General features: G+C 45.3%; 2 protein-coding genes across 2 annotated transcripts; both read right to left on the reverse strand.

The window, feature by feature from the left end:
- Positions 1–3847: 3847 nt before the first annotated feature.
- Positions 3848–4792, reverse strand: LOC124524663 (olfactory receptor 10H3-like). The gene has a single exon (XM_047097030.1). The coding sequence runs from the start codon at positions 4775–4777 to the stop codon at positions 3848–3850; it is 930 nt and encodes a 309-aa protein (XP_046952986.1). The 5' UTR covers positions 4778–4792.
- An 8949-nt stretch (positions 4793–13741) lies between these two features.
- On the reverse strand, positions 13742–14686 carry LOC124524685 (olfactory receptor 10H3-like). The gene has a single exon (XM_047097072.1). It carries the CDS (start codon positions 14669–14671, stop codon positions 13742–13744), a length of 930 nt encoding a protein of 309 aa, XP_046953028.1. The 5' UTR covers positions 14672–14686.
- Between the last annotated feature and the right edge of the window lie 7388 nt (positions 14687–22074).

The following is a 22074-nucleotide window of genomic DNA, read 5'->3' on the forward strand; positions in this document are numbered from 1 at the left end:
AGTTCCTCTCGCCTGGCGTGAAGACTGTCTGTCTGGGATGCTCTGTTTGCAGCCCAGCCTGGGGCCACCCCTCTTGCTGCTTGGTGAGCAGGGCAGGAGCTCTATCTCCACAGGTGCCTCCCCTGAGGCGGGTTTCCTGGGAGCCTCTCCCCTGAGACTGGGATGCAGGTTAGAACTCCTCCATGTCCAAGGAGGCTGCTGGGGCCCTGGGAATGCCCTTCCTTTCTCTCTCTCTTCCTCCCTCCCTCCCTCCCTCCCACTCCCTCTCTTCTTCCCCACTAGTCATTCCACCCTTCTGTCATCCTCTCTCCTTCCTTCATCCATCCATCACATCCTCACTGAGCTCTAGCTAAGGGACCCGCTCTGAATCTTGGGATCCGAAACAACACTGATGTAACCTGGCACTAAAAAATCCCTCAGTGTGGGGACAGGAAGAGCTGGATGCAGACATATCACATTTTATAAAATGGAACAACACAATTATGACATACTATAATATATAATATACTGTGGTTGCACCAGAACAATATTTATTCAGTAAGTTGAGTGTTGTAGTCAACTAACAAATATTTAGTAAACTTCTACTATGTGCCAAGTGGGTTTTTCTTTTGATATTGATTTCAAAGCTTTTTGTTCTGTTTTAAAAGTAGTGCCCAAAAGGAAAGGCATTATAATTTGTGAACTAAATTATACATCTTGTATCACATGAGCTTAGTAGTTGGAACCACTTAGTCTTTAGCCACAAGACTACTTGTTAGAGTACCAAGGAAAAAATGTTATTTGTGCTTTGAGATTGGTCAAAGAAAAGAAAATAGCAACAAGCAGTAAAAAGATGAATTTAAACATACTGTAACATTATTACATATGTTATATACACTTACGTATATATGGTATATATGTTCACATGCGTATATACACATCCATTGTAATGGTTCTGTTTTTCTGGGGAACCCTGACTAACACAAAATCGTTAAAAGAAAAAGAGGCCTTGTAAAAATGTCCCTTTTCCATCTAAAGAGATGTGACCCAGACCTCAGGATCCTTGGTGGTTTGTCCTGTGGGTAAGCATTTCCCCCAGTTCAGCCCCTGCAACTCAGCGTCTCTCTGAGGATGTGCGTGATGCTGTGTCTTTATTCTAACGCAGGGGCCCCATCACACAGGAGGGTGAGCATCCCTCCTGAGTCACACGGTCCACATCGAGCACGGAGACCGTTCCTGCTGTCCTCCACCTCCTGCTCCGATAGTGTTGGTTGAGGGCACACTGCACCCCAGCCCCTGTGCTGGGGCCCCTGCGGCTACACGGTCAGGTGAGTCCTCAAAACACACCCCAATGAGCAAACCCTGCAGCTGGGCTACCGGGACTCCTTCACCTTTGTTGACTGAATTCCAAGGACACTCAGCACTTCTCCGAGAGCCATCTCAACGCCCCAGGTCTTCTCCACAAAGAAGAATGGTCTGAGAATCTGACTTGAAACTAATTGTAAAGTGAAACCCAATAACATTTAATGTCAAGATGCCATTTCACGAGTCAGTTCCTGGGGCTGCTGTATCAAAGCATATAAATCTCGTGCCCTGACTCCACACACTTCTGTCCTCTTCTATGCTGGAGGCCAGAAGCCGAATCAGGGTCACCAGGTGTGAGTCCAGGTGTGAGCAGGGCTGCATCCTTCGGGGGATCTGGAGAGGGATGTGTCTCCTGCTTTCCCAGCTTCGAGGGCACCACGCATCCCCTGGCTCGTGGTTCCTGCCTCAGCTACTCCAATTCCTCCTTCCGGTGTCACATCCCCTGCTGCTCCCTGTCTCTGGCCCCTCCTGCCCCCTTGTATAAGGACACTTGCAATTATAGCAGCCCATCTGGGTGATGAGGGTAATTCCCCTGTCTCAGATCTTAACTGCATCTCATCTGCACACTCCCTCTTGCTGGGTCAGGGAACGCAGCCACAGGCTCTGGAGAAGCACATCTTTGGAATGATGCGGGCATCCATCAGTAACACCGATAATGAGCAAAATAATGAATGGAACCCCAAAACTGCCACAGCCGGTTTTGCCAAGCTCTCGTTGTCAGTGTTCATGAGACAAAGTGTCTCATAAACTCCTCTGGAGTCTGTGTTTCCCTCTGGCTGTGTGAAAGGGGTGTGTACCTAGGGCTGCACCTGCCCTCCTTCCCTGAAAGGGTTCTCTTCCTTCTAATGACAGCCTTCTCCTCCTAGTCATGACCTCACTTCTCCCTGTAGACACCTGAGAGAGGCGGGTTCCTGATCACCAACTGCACACACATGCACATTGTAATCGATTCCTGCTCCCTGCCTTCATGGCACTGTGGCCTGGGACAAATTACCTATCACATTTGCATTTTCTGCATTTCAAAAATGTTATTAGTGATATATGTGGGTCATATCTAAATGTGGAGAAAGGATAATTTATTTTGAGGCTTAGAAGAGTGAATGCATAGGAAACCCTTCCCGCAGCATTTAGCAAGTGGCAGGTACTCATATGTGGCAGCCATCCTTAGATTAGTATTGTAAAACATCTTCTGACTGCAGCTCAAATATCTGACCACGGGGGCGCCTGGGTGGCGCAGTCGGTTAAGCGTCCGACTTCAGCCAGGTCACGATCTCGCGGTCCGTGAGTTCGAGCCCCGCGTCGGGCTCTGGGCTGATGGCTCAGAGCCTGGAGCCTGTTTCCGACTCTGTGACTCCCTCTCTCTCTGCCCCTCCCCCGTTCATGCTCTGTCTCTCTCTGTCCCAAAAATAAATAAAAACGTTGAAAAAAAAATTAAAAAAAAAAATATCTGACCACAGTTTAAGTAAGAATTTACACCAATGGAAGGCCCCTTCCCGGAGCTTCAGACATGGTTTCCCAACTCCAGCATGGGAGTCAGACACACCTAAAGTTGCATGTGACCCCTTCACTCACATGTTGTGTGACCCCCACCAACATTTCTCATCAGCGTAAAGGAGGTACCCACACCCTTGACCTTTCTTTGTGCCATCTTGAGAGAGCACTATGTCCTCCAACAGAGCCCGTAGATAGATTTGAGTAAACACAAGAATGAGAAACTGATGTTTTACCAGAAGTATTGTGGGGCAAAAGGGAAAAAGATTTCCATAACATGTCAGAGAGCAACACCCTTTAAACATTTTGTATGTTCTTACCCAAACACTGAATCTTCTCCCCTTTCTCTCTCTGTCTCTGTTTCTGTCTCCATTTCTCTATCTCTCTCTTTTCTTCTACTAAACATTCCAACATCCTTCACTCAACCCAGCTCAAAATAGAAACCCCCTTAGGGTCAATCCCCTCTAAACACAGCGAGGAACCGTAAACATTCAACCGTCTCCATGGAGACAAATATTTAATGTTCTTTTGGGCATTTGTTATAGTTAGAAGGTAATACTTATACAACAGTGGGCACAGTGCCTGATAAGAAAATCCCTGATACTGGAGGCATTTATTATTATGCCTATTTTGATTTATCCTTAAGGTGGTGGAGGAGAAATTCTTCTCTTGCTTCTGCATTTAAGAAGAACAATGGGCATCAGTGTTGACACACATCCATGTCATGTCTCTCACTAGCCAATAGGTGGGTAACACATTCTTAGAAGAGTTAATGGGATGTGGCTTCATCACATGGGGTCTTAAACATGAGATCATGCTTACTAGAACCTATACAAGAGATGGGCAATCAAATTGAGGAAAAGCAAAGGTGTAGGATGCTTCCACACATATGGATGCACCCACCAATACCTATTCAATGTTTTCATATATTGAATCACTAAAAAGTCCTATGGAGACATTATTATCCCCAGCCCTTCTGTCATAGTTCCTCACCAACATATTTCCTCCAGTGTCAGGAGCTTAAGGGACTGAATTTTCTCTGGAAGCTTTTCTTTATGGCATTCTTGAGCTCCTTATTCCTGAGGCTGAAAATGATCGGGCTGAGAAAGGGGGTGAAGACTGTATAGGTGGTGGCCATCAGGGTGTTACTGTCCATAGAATGAGGGCCCTTGGGCTTGAGGTAGATAATGGAGGCAAAGCCGTAGTGCACAATGACCACCGTGAGGTGGGACACACACGTGGAGAAGGTCTTGTGCCTGCCCTCAGCAGAGGGGATCCGCAATATGGCGGCCACGATGAAGACATAGGAGAGGACGATGAGGAATAAACAGCCCATCAGAGCTGAGACACACACCAGGATCACACCCAAGGTGACGGAAGATGTCTCCTTCCCACAGGCCAACTTTAGAAGGGAAAGCACGTGACAGGCAAAATGGTGGATCACATTAGACCCACAGAAGGTGAGGTGAAAAACTATCAGCGTCAACATTATCCCCATGACTGAGCCACCAACCCAGAACCAAGACACAAGGTGGGCACAGCCACGGTTGCTCATGAGCACATTGTAGCGCAGGGGGTGGCAGATGGCCACGTAGCGGTCGTAGCCCATGATCATGAGCAGGAAGGAGTGGGTGAAGCCGAACGTGAAGGAGAAAAACATCTGGCTGGCACAGGCTGTCCAGGTGATGGTGCGGTGGGTGGAGAGCATGTCAACCAGCATGCGAGGGGTGACGGCAACGGTGAACAGAATCTCAGAGGTGGACAGGGCGCACAGGAAGAGGTACATGGGCGTGTGCAGGCTGCGCTCGCTCCAGACTGTGGCCATGATGAGCAGGTTCCCCAGCAGCGTGAACAGGTACATGAGCAGGTACAGCAGGAAGAAGGTGGGCAGAAGATGCCTTGGGAAGTTAGAGAATCCCACGAGGATGAACTCAGTCACCATGCTGTAGTTCTGACCAGGCACGGGTGCTGCATCTGGTGAGATCAGAAAGGGAATGAAGGTGCATAATTTATCCCATGAATAACAAAGATGATTCAGTGTCAGAAAACCTATCATGTGATCAGTCACAGGAATAAACTAAAATAAATATCATATAATTCTATCAATTCAGGCAGCAATCCTGGATTGCTAAAGTTCGATTACTGTTTATGATTTTAAAAATTAATACATAATTATCATAAAATATTGTATTATTTTAGATATACAGTATAATGATTGATATATGTACACATCTTAAAGATTTTTTGGAAGTTTCTTCTAAATATGAAATCAAGTGGACTTTTCTTAGATAACTAAGAATATACACTAGAAAACTAGCAAGAAGTGGGAGACAATAGATGCACTATTTTAGCATCAGGAACAAGCCAAGGTTACTCACTGTCTCTGCTGTTCATTAGCAGGGAAATGAAAGCCGGGAGCGGTGCTTGAGGAATGATAAAGAAAGAAGGAATATCAGGATTGGACGGAAAGAGACGTGATCATCTACCTAGAAAGGTGCAAGAATGAAGGCAGAAAATCTTTGAGCAAAGACAGAACACATGCTGTGGAAGACAGATCAACTTCCCAAACTCATAGTGTTTCCCATAGAATTGCACCCATAATAATCACACACCAGATAGAATTTAAGGAAAAAGTAAGACAACATTGTCAATAGTGACACAAACTATAAGGAGACAGCTCTCAAACAGTTTGGTCTCAAGATTTCTTTATGAAAAAAAAAAAAAATCCGTGAGTCCCCTAGAGGGCTTTTGTTTGAGTGAGTTAGAAGTCTCCATTCTTACCATATTAGTAATTAAAACTGAGATTCTTTGAACATGTTTAGTTCTAACACATTTGTAAAGTTTACTTATTATTTTGAGAGAGACAGAGACAGCATGAGTTGGGGAGGGGCAGAGAGAGAGGGAGAGAAAGAGAATCCCAAATAGGCTCTGTACACTGTCAGTGCAAGGCCCACGAGGGGTTAGAACTCATGAAGCGGGAGATCATGACCTGAGCCGAAACCAGGAGTTGGATGCTTAACTGACTGAGCCACCCAGGAGCTCAAAGTTCTTGACACATTTAAAGAATAATAATCAACCTTTGGTTCAAACTAAGGAAAGTAACCATATTTAAAAAACCCATTTAATGACGGAGCACCTGGGTGGCTCAGTCAAGCGTCTGGCTTCAGCTCAGGTCATTATCTCACGGTTCGTGAGTTCAAGTCCTGCATTGGGCTCTGTGCTGACAGCTTAGAGCCTGGAGCCTGCTTCAGATTCTGTGTCTCCTCTTCTCTCTTTGCCCCTCCCCTGCTTGTGCTCTGGCTCTCTCTCTCTCTCTCAAAAATGAATAAAGATAAAAAAAAACCCTTATTTAATGAGAAGTGTGGCTTTGTTTTAAATTTTAGCAAATTTGTCCAGTGCTGGCTAGATGGCATAGAAGATGATGCGGTATCCTCATCATTCAGCCTGTGGCAATATGTTCTTAATTTGAAGCATATGATGAAAATATATCCTCACCTTCACTGGAAGAGTGAAGACTTGGTGGTCCCCCGGAATGGGTCTCTGGGACCCCAGGGCCCTCATATCATACTTCGAAAACCTCTGTTATGAAATATCTAAGAATTAATCACACAATGCAGTACTTCCAAGGACAGAAACTGTAACTACTGAGATATCTATATATGGCTATATAAGATTATACACATATATAATATATACAACGGAATATTACTCAACCATAAAAAAAGGCTGAAATCTTTCCATCTCCAACATGGATGGACCTAGAGGGTATTATACTAAGTGAATGAGCCAGTCAGAGAAAAACAAATAGCATATGATTTCACTCATATGTGGAATTTAAGAAACAAAAAAAATTGAGAAGTGGAAGAGGGAGAGAGAGAGAGGCAAACCAAGGAAGAGACTCTTAACTATAGACAACCAACTGATGGTGACCAGAGGACATGGAGTGGGCGGCTGGGTGAATTAGGTGATGGGGATGAAGGAGTGCACTTGCTGTGATGAGCACCAGGTGATGTACAGAAGTGCTGAATCACTGTATTGTACACCTGAAACTAATATTACATGTATGTTAACTTAACGGGAATTTAAATAAAAACTTCAAAAAAAGATGAAATGTATGTATGCATTCTATATTAATTAATTAATTAACTAATTAATTAATATATATATACACACACACACAAAGGAGTATTTGAATTTCATCAGCATATCTTCTATGAGTGCTGACGCCATTCTCATTAAATATATTTTAACTATTGGAAAAAGAAACAGACATGAAAACTTCCACACAGGTTTTGTTCAACAAAGGATATCCAGGATACATGAACAGGCAGATGGAAAATTGGGAAAAGAGCCTTTGCATTTTCCAAAATTGATGAGGGAATACTGTCTAGAGTAAATAAGAAACCAGCACATTAAGAAGAAGAGACTCCATACAGAAACGAGTCCAGGACATGAGCAGAGAACCCACAGAAGGGGTTACACAGGCAAGTGAACAGATGGTTTCAAGACAAGGAAAGGGAAGGGGAAAACGACCCTGAGATTTCCCTGTACACCTATTCATTTCCCCAGATTAGGAAGTGTCCAATGCCCACAGCTATACGGGGAAGGAGCAATCCCGCGGCCTGCGGGTGAGAACCGAGAATGGAGAAGTGCAACCTTCACGTGCACCTGAACCTCTATCTCCATGGCCCACACCTACCTGGACGGAGCCTGTGGGATGAAGCCCCGCTTGTAGTGCAGGAATGGACAAGCCTGCTTGGGAACCGGAACTGGGAAGGGGGCAGGTCCCACGGGCCGGATGCAAACCCTGGAGCCCCAGCCAGGAGTTCCATGCACACGCAGCAGCATAAATGAAGCCGTAAAATGACACCGAGTGAATGAGGCAAAAGGCAGCTCAACTCTCCAGCATAATTGCATATGGGTGCATTAAAAACAGAGCACCTGACACTATTCTGTGGGATGCTGGAACGCTGTATACATGCCACCATCCACTGCTCCAAACCCACAGGCTGCAACACAGACAGTGAGCCCTAGTGTAAATGTGGGCGGAGTTACTATAACGTGTCCTGATTGGTTCACCAGTGGAACAAACGCCCCACACTACTACCAGATTGTACAACGTTTAGCAGCATCCCTGGCCTCAAGCCTCCAGATGCCGGTAGCATCCCTCCCTCCCCATGAGCTGTGACAACAAAAGGGCCTCCGGGCATGTGCAAATATTTCAGGGGGACAGAATCAGTCCCAATCAACAATAGTGACCTAGAAGCTGCAAAGGTCACTAGGCTGAGTGAGGAACCCAGGACCCAGCAGGGGCAACCCGAGAAAAGTCCCATCAGCTCCCAAGGCTAAGAGCCTGTCTTACCACCTTTCTCCCCAGTCCTGTTCCCACCCCCAACCGGGGCTTGCTCCCCACAACTGCCTAAATATTGCCACCTACCCTGTCCCTCCTGGTCCCCTCGTGCTGGGCTGCCTCTTCCAGGAAGCAGCCAGCAGGGGAGGACAGAAGACGCTCTCTTGGGTTATTCTGTCAGCAGCACACAGGGGCAGGTGTGGGACCAGACCTCTGGGCTCCTGGAACTGATGCTGTGTGCTTTATCCCTGTTGCAGCTTCCCAGCAGGCTGTTCCCCAGGGCCTCCTCAGGGTCTGGAGTGGCCAAGAGGATCATCAGAGGATCTCTGGGGATGTGCAGCCCCTACTCCTTCCTCCAACTCCCCAACACAACCAAGACTCCCTGCTGTCTCTGTCTGCCCTGAGAGCCCCAGTCCCTGCTGAGGACTAGGAGCTCCCAGTCTTGGGGGAAACAGGGCTGGAGTAGATGCCCTCAATCCCTTAGGGTCAAGGAAGAGTCAGAGGGAAAGCAGGAGCTGGTGCAGCCCACAGTGGGAATCCAGAGCTCTGCTCTGGGGTCAGGGCAGCTGGAGGGTGTCCCAGAATAAGGGTAATTTAGAGCTGGGTCTTGGGGACTGATTTCCTTTGGTCAATAGAACTTTTCAGTGTCTCCTGGTCACACTGGATAGCCCCACCTCCCCCCACTGGTCAAGTTCTACCCTATCCCTGTTGTCCTGGTGATCTGAGCCAGAACATCTCCATTAGTATGTGCATCCTTGAGCTATAATAACACATTTGGTCTTTGTCCACTTCATGACACACAGCTCCTAAAGCCCTTGTCTCAGGAGTGATGATACTGGATTTTGCATGCTAAGGAGATGCGTGGTGGTTGGGAGCCCCTGGATAGTCTAGGAAGGAGGCTGCTCCCCTGAAAGGCCAAGGTGAGATCAGAGAGCTGGGACTTCCAGGTGGGGAGAGGAGCTATGGATTGATATTCAATCTCCAAGGACCAATGATTTAATCAATCATGTCTGTGTAACAAAACCTCCACAAAAACCCCCAAAGCAATGGGAATCAGAGACCTTCCCATTTGTCAACACGTGGAGGTGCTAGGAGGGTGGTGTGTCCGGAGAGGGCATGGAAGGTCCTCGGTCCTTCCTCCACACCTTGCCTGATGCACCTGTTTCACCTGGCTGTTCCTGACTTGTGTCTTTTATAATAAACTGGGAAGAGTAAGTGTTGCATTTTCCTGATTTCTGTGAGTCATTCCAGCAAAGTATCCAAAATGAAAGGGGGGAATTTAGAAACCCCAACTGTGAAGTCCCACCAGACAAAAGTGCAGGTACCCTGAACACTGAAAACTTGTCACTGGCATCTCCAGGTAGTTCGTGTCAGAAGTGAACTGAATTATGGGACTGCAGGTTGGTGTCTGGGAAGCTGAAGAATTGTTCATTGTTGTGGGAAGAACTCACCCATTCGGTCTTAGGTGTTAGGTGTAGAAACAGCTCACTTCCTGTGTCCCTCTGTCCAATCAGCAACACAGTCCATTCTGCCTCTGAAATCAACCTCCAGTCTGCCACTCGACCCAGTCCAGGATGCCCACGCGCACCTCTGCCCATCTCTTCCTGCGTCTGCCCACCCCGCCGGCCCTCAGCAGCCTGCTTCCCTCACAGCCGCCAGAGGGGATCCCTACAAACAGGAAACTGACCATGGTGCATGGGCTTAAAATGTACCACTTGAATGCCACTTCACACCTGTCAGAATGCCTAGAATTAACAACTCAGGAAATAACAGATGTTTGTGAGGATGCAGAGAAAGGAGAACACTTTTGCGTTGTTGGCGGGAATGCAAACTGGGGCAGCCACTGTGGAAAACAGTATGGAGGCTCCTCAAAAAATTAAACATAGAACTGCCCTATGACCCAGCAATTGCACTAGTAGGTATTTATCCAAAGGATACAAAAATGTGGCTTCGAAGGGGTATATGCACCCCAAATTTATAGCAGCACTATCAGCCTTAGTCAAACTACAGAAAGAGTCCAAATGCCCATAGAGTGATGAGTGGATAAAGAAGATTTGTATATATATACATTGGAATAATAGCGATGAAAAAGAATGAAATCTTACCATTTGCAACAATGTGGATGGAACTAGAGTGCACAGTAAATCCTTTGACTATGAGTGCCTTGTTCTGCAAGTGCTCTATAAGGCGAGCAAACATTTCTAATAAATTAAAAAATTATCATGTTTATTTTTGAGAGAGACAGACCAGCATGAATGGGAGAGGAGCAGAGAAAGAGAAGACACAGAATTCGAAGCAGGCTCCAGGCTCTGAGCCATAAGTACAGAGCCCAATGTGGGGCTTGAACTCATGAACCATGAGATTATGACCCGAGCCAAAGTTGGATGCTTAAATGACTGAGCCACCCAGGCACCCCTCTAATAAATTGCAACTTGATAAATGAGCAATGTCTTGCAATACGGGTGGGATGTGACTCCAGATGTCACATGATCACAACTGAGCCAATGGTTCCTCTCTCTCTCCTGCTGTAGGATTGTGGGTGATCATCTCCCATGCTCAGTCTCAGGCTGTAGTATTTGGCAGAAATCAGTGATTTTTCAGAATGTTTGAAGATGCCCACAATGGGCACTGGTGTATTTTTTGTCACTTCAAAGCACCTGTGGACAGTCCTTTGCTTCTCCATACAAGAGGAAGCTCAGGAATGCTTTGCTTCATTCTAGGTCAGGCTGCCTGCAGATTGAGGCCCTTTCCTTTGCTGCCTTATTGTCAGTTTACATTAAATACAAAATATGACAAGAGTTTATTAATACTGTGCTGTAGTCAACATCCATGCAAGTGTATACAATTGCCTCCATGCAGAAAAAGATTCCACTGAGCCAATAGATAGCAGTGATTCCATTAGTGATCATGAAAGTCGTCCAACACAATAACCCTCCTCTCTCTTGTCTCCTTTGCACCAGCCATGAAGGTTTTCAAAGGTAAGTGCAGGTTAGTTTGTTTATTTTTCTTTATATTTTATATTTCCTTTATTATTTTGTATTATAATCATTTTTATATAAATATTTTGGGGTTGCAGAACAAATCATCTGAGTTTCCATTATTTCTTATAGGGAAATTTGCTTTGATAGACAAGTGCTTTGGATTACAGGCATGTTTCCAGAATGAATTATGCTCGCAATCCAAGGTTTACTGTATTATGCTAAGTGAAATAAGTCAGTCAGAGAAAAAGAAATATCATATGATTTCACTTATATGCGGAATTTAAGAAACAAAACAGATGAACATAGGGGAAGGAAAGGAAAAATAAGATAAAAACAGGGAGGGAGGCAAACCATAAGAGACCTAAATGCAGAGAACAAACTGAAGGATGCTGGAGGGGAGGTGGGTGGGCAGATGGGCACTTGCTGGGATGAGCGCTGGGTGTTGTATGTAAGTAATGAATCACTAAATTCTACTCCTGAATCCAAAACACTATATGTTAACTAACTTGAATTTGATTAAAAATTTTTTCTACTTGGTACAACCACTTTGGTAAACTTTTTGTCAACATCTATTCAACCTGAACATAGTATCCCCTATGACTTGGCCTTTACACTTCTAGCTACAGACTCAACACAACACATAAGTGTTAATCCACTAAAGGACATGTAGTAGATGTCATAAGAACACCATTTGTAGGATCCCCAAATGGAAATGTCTATGCATATGTTCACATAATGGAATACCACACAGCTCTTTTGTGTATGTATTTTAAGAGTATTTAGAGTTCCCCATTGCCCTTGGAACAAACTCCCTAAGTGGACACCATGGTCTCACATGCTCTTGCCCTACCCACATATCTACATCTCATTCCAGCACCCTCTTAGTGACTTCCAACTCTCCCTGGTGAACTGAACATACCAATGTCCCCAAATGCACCATAGATGAGGACATCTTGATGGGGAGGGGTGGCATTAGTTAGTAAACCAACAATGATTAAAATGATGAAAGGAATCCCAAAATTGCCATAGACAGTTTTTCCAAGCTCTCGTTGTCAGTGTTCATGAGAAAAAGTGTCTCATGAACTCCTCTGGAGTCCGTGTTTCCCTCTGGCTGTGTGAAACGGGTGTGTGCCTAGGGCTGCACCTGCCCTCCTTCCCTGAAGGGGGTCTCTTCCCTCTAATGACAGCCTTCTCCTCCCAGTCATGACCTCACTTCTCTCTGTAGACACCTGAGAGAGGCGGGTTCCTATTCACCAACTGCACACACGTGCACATTGTAATCGATTCCTGCTTCCCCCCTTCAAGGTGGTGTGACCCAGGACAAATTATCTATCAGATTTGCATTTTCTGTGTTTCAAAATTGTGAATAATAATAGAAGTGGGTCATATCTAAATGCGGAGAAATAATGATTTATTTTGAGACTTAGAAGAGTGAATGCATAGGAAACCCTTTCCACAACGTTTGGCAAACGGCAGGCACTCATATGCAACAGCCCTCCCTTGGTTTATTATTATAAAACACCTTCTTCCTGCAGCTCAGATATCTGGCCACAGCTTAAGTAAGAAATTTACATTAACAGAAGACCCCTTCCTGGATGCTCAGACATATGATTTCCCAAACCCTATCATGGAAGTTAGAACTAAAGTTGCATGTGACCCCTTCCTTCACATGTTGTGTGACCTTCACCAACATTTCTCATCTGCCAAAAGGGGTACCCACACCCTTGACCTTTCTTTGTGCTATCTTGAGATAGCACTGTGTCCTCCAACAGAGCCCGCAGATAGATGTAAGTACACAGGAATGAGAAATTGATGTTTTATTGAAAGTAATGTGGGGAAAAACAGAAAAGGATTTCCATAAGCAACACCCTTTAAACATTCTGTATGTTCTTATCCAAGCACTGAACCGTCTCCTCCCCTCACTCTCTTCCCCTCCTTCCTCCCACCCTCCCTCCCTCCCTCTTTCCCTTCACTTCTCATTCTGACATCCTTCACTCAACACCAATCAAGGTAGAAAAACTCCCTTAGGGTCTGTCCTCTGCTAGGACAGAAGGAACTATATACACTCTCAACCAACTTCTTGGAGAGAAAGAGTTTATTTACTTTTTGTACATTTTTATATTAAAGGGTATATAAAACACTGGACACATGCCTGAAAGAAAAGCTGATGGCATTTATTATTATGCATACTTTTGTTCAGTCGTATGGTGATGAAGGGAAAGTCTTTCCTTCCTTCTCCATTTGAGAAGAACCATGGGCATCAGTGCCCAGACACGTCCATGTGATGCCCTTCCCCAACTCATCCACAGGTACATAACACATTTGCAGACAGAAGTAATGGGATGGAGTTCATCACATGGGGTCTTGAACAGGAGATGATGATCTCTAGATCCTATGCAAGAGGGAGGCACACAAATTGGAGAAAAACGAATACCTAGCAGGTATCCAACACCTATAGATGCATTCAACAATACTTACTCAGTATTTTCTTATATAGAATCCCTACAACAGGCTTATGGAGATGGACTTTATCTCCCCAACCCTATTGTCATTTTCCTCACTGCCAAACTGGCCGTCAGGAGCTTAGGGGACTGAATTTTCTCTGGAAGCTTTTCTTTATAGCATTCTTGAGCTCCTTATTCCTGAGGCTGAAAATGATCGGACTGAGAAAGGGAGTGAAGACTGTATAGGTGGTGGCCATCAGGGTGTTACTGTCCATAGAATGGGGGCCCTTGGGCTTGAGGTAGATAATGGAAGCAAAGCTGTAGTGCACAATGACCACCGTGAGGTGGGACACACATGTGGAGAAGGTCTTGTGCCTGCCCTCAGCAGAGGGGATCCGCAATATGGCGGCCACGATGAAGACATAGGAGAGGACGATGAGGAATAAACAGCCCATCAGAGCTGAGACACACACTAGTATCACAGCCAAGGTGACAGAGGAATTCTCATTCCCACAGGCCAATTTCAAAAGGGAAAACACATGGCATAGAAAATGGTGGATCACATTAGACCCACAGAAGGTGAGGTGAAAAACTATCAGGGTCACCATCATCCCCATGACTGAGCCACCAGCCCAGGTCCAGGACACCAGACGGGCACAGCTACGGTTGCTCATGAGCACATTGTAGCGCAGGGGGTGGCAGATGGCCACGTAGCGGTCGTAACCCATGATCATAAGCAGGAAGGAGTGGGTGAAGCCAAACGTGAAGGAGAAAAACATCTGGCTGGCACAGGCCGTCCAGGTGATGGTGCGGCGGGTGGAGAGCATGTCAACCAGCATGCGAGGGGTGACAGCAACAGTGAACAGAATCTCAGAGGTGGACAGGGCGCACAGGAAGAGGTACATGGGCGTGTGCAGGCTGCGCTCGCTCCAGACTGTGGCCATGATGAGCAGGTTCCCCAGCAGCGTGAACAGGTACATGAGCAGGTACAGCAGGAAGAAGGTGGGCAGGAGATGCTGTGGGAAGTTAGAGAATCCCACGAGGATGAACTCAGTCACCATGCTATAGTTCTGACCAGGCACGGGTGCTGCATCTGGTGAGATCAGAAGAGGAATGAAGGTGACCAGCATGACAATCATGAGTGTATACAACAATATATGAAATGGGGAGACTATAGACGCAGTATGTTAGGATTGGGAAAGTGACCCAGATACTCACTGGTTCTGCTGTTCTTTAGCATGGAACTGAAAGTCATGAGCGGTGCTATAAATAAGAAAAAGAAAGAAGGTATGTACGGATGGGAAGAAAAGAGACATGCTCCTTCACCCAGAAAAAGTAAAGAATGAAGACATAAGGTACCACAGCAATAGAGAGCACAGTCTGCAGAAGACAAGATCGGCTCGCAACACTCAGTATTTCTCACAGAATTACTCCAGCAGTAATCATTCAAAGTATAAGCTTTAAGCAAAACTAAGATAACATTCCCAACGGTGACACAAACTGTAAAGACACGGCTTGCCAACATTGTGGTCTGGTGATTTCTTAACACTCAAGAAAATATGAGACTCTGATGGGTTCTTGTTTGGGTGCAGTACAACTCTCCGTTTTCACCATATTAGAAGTTAACACCGAGATTCTTTGAAAATACTTATTATGCATACATTCAAAAGAATAGTCACCTGCTCAATGTCAATACAAGTAACACGTTTTTAGAAAGTAACTACATTTACAAAATTAACATTTGGTAAGAAGAGTTGCTGTTTTTTGTTTGTTTGTTTGTTTTTACATTTTAACAAACTTGGATGGGAAACAAATTGATGCCCATACCTGCCTCTTCATTCAGCCTGCGGCAACATGTTGTTTTAGTTGAAGCATATGATGAAAAATGGAAAAGTAAGGAACTGATGTTCCCTCAGAAAGGGTCTCCAGGACCCCAGGGTCCTCATATCACACTTTGAAAACTTTTGGTATAAAATATCTAAGAATTAATGAAACACATGCAATACATCCAAATTCAGAAATGTTAACCATTAGTAAAAATGTAGGAGGTGATCTGAATATATGGAGGGCAATCTACACTCTTGGATGGATGAGTGAATATGGTAATGATTACATCATCAGCACACCTACATTATGTCTATACTGAGTCTACTGTACATTTGATAAAAGTTTCCTTAAGTTCCTTCTGAAAAATAAAGTCAGTGCAAAACCATACCAATCTTGCAAAAATCAGCCCTGACCAGGTACAAAAAGATTGAGATCATACCATGCATATTTTCAGATCACAATGCTAGGAACTTGAAATCAACCACAAGAAAAAATTTGGAAAGCCCTCAGATATATGGAGGTTAAAGAACATCCTTCTAACGAATGAAAGGGTTAACCAGGAAATTAAAGAAGAAATTTAAAGACACATGGAAGCAGGGGAACCTGGGTGGCTCAGTTGGTTAAATATCGGACTTCGGCTCAGGTCATGATCTTGCAGTTCATGAGTTCAAGCCCTGCGTCAAGCTCTGTACTGACAGCTCAGAGCCTGGAGTCTGCTTCGGATTCTGTGTCTCCCTCTCTCTCTGCCCCTCCTCTGCTCACGCTCTGTCTCTCCCTCTTTCTCAAAAATAAATAAACACCAAAAAACTAAAAAATAATACATGGAAGCAAATGAAAATGAAAACACAACAGTCCAAGCCCTTTGGGATGCAGCAAAGACAGTCCTAAGAGGAAAATACACTGGAATTCAGGTCTGTCTGAAGAAGCAAGAGAGGTCCCAAATACACAACTTAACCTTACACCTAAAGGAGCTAGAAAAGGAGCAGCAAATAAAGCCCAAAGCCAGGAGAAGAAGGGAAATAATAAAGATTAGGACAGAAATAAATGATATAGAATAAAAAAAAAACCAGTAGAACAGATCAATGAAACTAAGAGCTGGTTTTTTGAAAGAATAAGCAAAATTGATAAACTCCTAACCAGACTTCTCAAAAAGAAAATAGAGAGGACCCAAATAGATAAAATCACAAATGAAAGAGGAGACATCACAACCAACACCACAGGAATACAAACATATACGAGAATACTATGAAGAATTACATGCCAACAAGCTGGACGATCGGGAAGAAATGGACAAATTCTTAGAAACTCATGCACCACCAAAACTCAAACAGGAAGAAATAGAAAATATGTACAGGCCCATAGCCAGGAAAGAAATGGAATCAGTAATCAAAAATCTCCCCAAAAATAAGAGTCCTGGGGCAGATGGCTTCCCAGGAGAATTCTACCAGAGATTTAAAGCAGAGTTAACACCTATTATTCTCACACTGTTCCAAAAAATAGAAATGGAAGGAAAGCTTCCAAATTCATTCTATGAATCCAGCATTACCTTGATTCCAAACCCAGACAAAGACCCTCCTAAAAAGGAGAATTACAGGCCAATATCCCTGATGAATCTGGATGCAAAAATTCTCAACAAGATACTAGCAAATCGAAGTCAATAGTACATTAAAAGAATTTTTCACCACAATCAAGTGGGATTTATTCCTGGGCTGCAGGCCTGGTTCAATGTTCACAAATCAATCAATGTGATCCACCACATTAATAAAAGAAAGGATAAGAACCCTATGATCTTTTAAATAGATGCAGAAAAAGCATTTGACAAAATACAGCATTCTTTCTTGATAAAAACCCTCAAGAAAGCAGGAATAGAAGGAGCATCCCTTAACATCATAAAAGCCATATATGAAAAGCCCACTGTTAGTATCATCCTCAGTGGCGAAAAACTGAGAGCTTTCCGCCTGAGATCAGGAACGCAACACAGGTGTCCACTCTCACCACTGTTGTTCAACATAATGTTGGAAGTTCTAGCCTCAGCAGTCAGGCAACAAAAGTAATAAAAGTCATCCAAATTGGCAGGAAGAGGTCAAATTTTCACTCTTCACAGACGAATGATGCTCCACAAGGAAAATCCAAAAGACGCCACCAAAAAACTGCTAGAGCTGATACGTGAATTCAGCAAAGTTGCAGGATATTAAATCAATGTACAAACATTGGTTGTGTTTCTGTTCACCAATAATGAAGCAGCAGAAAGAGATATCAAGGAATCAGTGCCATTTACAATTGCACCATTAAAATGGATTAACTAGGAGAGAAACGCCCTGGCAGGGGAAGACGCATTATAGACATTATACACATCATTGTCAATTTCAAGTGTGACCCTGGAACAGACACCAACACCGATCAAGTTGGCTGCACACCTCAGAAAGTACCCCAGTGTGATGCAAAACTTGATATATGGTAAAGGTGGGACACAAATCAATGGAAAAAGATGGGTTGTGTAAGAGTTTGTGGTGGGAAAATCCGTCCTGTTTAGAAGCAAAGTAAATGTGAATTTCTGCCTATAAACACATGCATGGGTGTAATCCAATTGGGTTTCTGACATAAATATGAAACATGATGCTATGAAGTTAATAGAAGAAGGTGGAGGAGAATAATTTTCTTGAACTAGGAGTGGGGATCTTCTTTTGTTTTGTGTTTGTTTTTGGTTTTGAGAGAGAGAGAGAGAGTGAGCAGGGGAGAGGGGAAAAGCCAGAGACAGAGAATCTGAAGCAGGCTCCAAACTCAGTGTGGAGCTTGGCCGGGTCTTGATCCAATGGCCCTGGGATCATGCCCTGAGCTAAAATCAAAAGTTAGACACTCAGTCGACTGAGCTACCCAGGCACCCCAAGAAGGACTTTTTAAACTCCAGAAGCACTGGGGCGCCTGGGTGGCGCAGTTGGTTAAGCGTCCGACTTCAGCCAGGTCACGATCTCACGGTCCGTGAGTTCAAGCCCCGCGTCAGGCTCTGGGCTGATGGCTCGGAGCCTGGAGCCTGTTTCCGATTCTGTGTCTCCCTCTCTCTCTGGCCCTCCCCCGTTCATGCTCTGTCTCTCTCTGTCCCAAAAATAAATAAACGTTGAAAAAAAATTAAAAAAATAAATAAATAAACTCCAGAAGCACAAACCTTACATGATTTTGAAAGATACAATGAAATCAACAAGAAGCGTTTTTGTCCAACAGAAAATATTCTGGATCCAGTTAATGGAGACAGAAAGGTGAGAAAAATCATGTTCATTGTGCAAAAAGGACCAAGGAATATGATCTGGAATAAAAAAGAAACCATTTACATCTACAACAAGCAAAAGCTCCATACAGAAATAAGCAGAGGAAAAGGAAGAAAAATGAGCAAATGTTTGAGCAGAGAACTTACAGAGGGTGTAGCACAGGCAAATAAAAACATGCTAATAAGAAAAAAGAGAGAGAGGGACAGAGAGAGACAAAGGAAGGAAAATGCAGTGGAAATTCAGTGTATATCTACTCAATGCCCCAAGTTAGAAAGTCCCCAGTGTTGATCAGTTTTGGAGAGAACGCAACCCTCGTGTACGGCCTGTGAGAGTGCAGAATAGTGGAAATGAGGAGTTCACGTGCTCTGTGCCCCAGCACATGTGCTCCTGAACATCTATCGCGATTGCTCAAAGGCATTTACGGGGGAGCATGTCAGAGGGTGTTTCTGTAGCATTGCTTTTACTGGGGAACTGGAAAGCCTGCTTGTCCATTCTTTGGAAGGGGGCAGGACCCATGGGCTGGATGCAAACCCTGCAGCCCCAGCCAGGAGTTCGATGCACACACAGCAGCATAAATGAACCCGTAAAATGTGTTGAATGAATGAAGCAAAAAGCAGACGAACACTCCAGCATAATAACCCTTCGGCATATTAAAAATAGAGCAGCAGACACTATTCTGTAGGATGCTGTAACGGTGGATACATGCCATTATGCATCTGTCAGAATCCACAGAACCCACGACACAGACAGTGAACCCTAATGTATCCCGTGGGCTCTGGTTGTAGCCATATTGGCTCACCAACAGGAACAAATACACTATTCCAAGAGGTAAAAGAGGAAACTGTGTGAGGGAGAGAGGAAGTATGTGTTTTCCTGCAAACTTATAATATTTCTATAAAATCAAAAAGTAAAAATTTTTCTATGAAATTTAAAAGGATACAAATAATTCACAGCACATATATGCACAGAGAAGACAGTACGCATGTACAAGAGCACATGCAAATCAAAGAGCATACCTTTAGTATGGGAGAAGGGTTGTTGACACTGGAGGGAACAAGTGGTCGAAAGGGAACGTGAGCAAAATAAGAGAAGGACGTGATGAAAACCAATGCTTGTCAAGCGCAGCGACCCAGAAACGTCATTGACTCAAACCTCTGCACCTGACGTCCACCATAAAACAAAACAAAAATGTTTTTATGAATAACTTGAGCCTTGATGTCACCCACAGCTCCTGAAACCCTCGGCTCTGGGGCAGGACCCAGCCATAATTGCACCCCCTGATCTTACTGATGTGTTGTTCCGAAGGATCCCCCACAATAGGGGTCAGCCTGGAGCCTAGAGGACACTGAACCAGCAGGACAGGGAGGGACTTTCCCGGAGTGAGGAAGGCTGGGCTGGTGAGCTGGAAATAAAGCCTTCTGACCATGCAGCCTTACCCCCTCCCCAGACCAGGAACCGAGACACCCGTGTCAGCCCCCTTCTGTGCCTCAACCCCCATCACTCAGCACCCTCTCCCCCTGCTAAATAGCTGTCTGTGTGCTCTCCTCCTATCCATATGCATGGCTCCACCTCCCTCCCTGCACTGCTCACTGCCCCAGGCCCCTCCTCTGCTCCCACTGCACTCTGGCTTCCAGAGAGAACTGTCTGAAACGCACCCCAGGTGTGCAGTCATCAGGGCCAGGGTTCAAGCCCCAGCTTTGGTATGTGTGTCTGAGAAAGAACATTCTAGCCCTGAGCCTCCTCTCCCCAACTGAAAAATGGGAGTAAGCAGACAACTATCTTCAGAAGGTCCAGAGGATTCATGGAAAGGGCTCCATGTTTACCTAACATGGGGGGTTATCCCTGATGCTGATATCTTCCCTGTCCTCTGAGCTGCTTTCCTGTCATCAGTCTGTACCAGATGCACCAGTTGGTCACATTCCAAACTCACAGCCTCTGTAGTGCCATTTGCACTAGGCTGAGTGAAGAGCCCAGGACCCAGCATGGGCACCCTGAGAAGCCCCCCCTGGCAGGTGTCCAGAGCTAAAAATCTGTCTTACAACCCTTCAACCAGGCCCGGTTCCCATCCACTGTCTGAGTCTTGTTCCCAACAAATGTCCCATTATTGCCACCTACCCTGTCCCTTCTGGTGCACCTCTTGCTGGGCTGCCTCTTCCAGGAAGTAGCCAGCAGGGCAGGGAAGAAGACACTCTCCTGTGTTATTCTGTCAGCAGCACACAGGGGCAGGTATGGGGCCAGACCTCTGGGCTCTTGGAACTGATGCTGTGTGCTTTATCCCTGCTGCAGCTTCCCAGCAGGCTGTTCCCCAGGGCCTCCTCAGGGTCTGGAGTGGCCAAGAGGATCATCAGAGGATCTCTGGGGATGTGCAGCCCCTACTCCTTCCTCCAACTCCCCAACACAACCAAGACTCCCTGCTGTCTCTGTCTGCCCTAAGCCCCAGTCCCTGCTGAGGACTAGGAGCTCCCAGTCTTGGGGGAAACAGGGCGGGAGTAGATGCCCTCAATCCCTTAGGGTCAAGGAAGAATCAGAGGGAAAGCAGGAGCTAGTGCAGCCCACAGTGGGAATCCAGAGCTCTGCTCTGGGGTCAGGGCAGCTGGAGGGTGTCCCAGAATAAGGGTAATTTAGAGCTGGGTCTTGGGGACTGATTTCCTTTGGTCAATAGAACTTTTCAGTGTCTCCTGGTCACACTGGATAGCCCCACCTTCCCCCACTGGTCAAGTTCTACCCTATCCCTGTTGTCCTGGTGATCCGAGCCAGAACATCTCCATTAGTACGTGCATCCTTGGGCTATAATAACACATTTGGTCTCTGTCCACTTCATGACACACAGCTCCTAAAGCCCTTGTCTCAGGAGTGATGATACTGGATTTTGCATGCTAAGGAGATGCGTGGTGGTTGGGAGCCCCTGGATAGTCTAGGAAGGAGGCTGCTCCCCTGAACGGCCAAGGTGAGATCAGAGAGCTGGGACTTCCAGGTGGGGAGAGGGGCTATGGATTGATATTCAATCTCAAAGGACCAATGATTTAATCAATCATGTCTGTGTAACAAAACCTCCACAAAAACTCCCTAAGCAATGGGAATCAGAGACCTTCCCATTTGTCAACACGTGGAGGTGCTAGGAGGGTGGTGTGTCCGGAGAGGGCATGGAAGGTCCTCGGTCCTTCCTCCACACCTTGCCTGATGCACCTGTTTCACCTGGCTTTCCTGACATGTGTCTTTTATAGTAAACTGGAAAGAGTAAGTGTTGCATTTTCCTGATTTCTGTGAGTCATTCCAGCAAAGTATCCCAAATGAAAGGGGGGAATTTAGAAACCCCAACTGTGAAGTCCCACCAGACAAAAGTGCAGGTACCCTGAACACTGAAAACTTGTCAC

Source organism: Lynx rufus, unplaced genomic scaffold (assembly GCF_022079265.1).
Source record: "Lynx rufus isolate CCGP_SWC_20201006 ecotype Redwood Valley unplaced genomic scaffold, mLynRuf1.p SCAF_4, whole genome shotgun sequence".
Taxonomy (NCBI): Eukaryota; Metazoa; Chordata; class Mammalia; order Carnivora; family Felidae; genus Lynx; species Lynx rufus.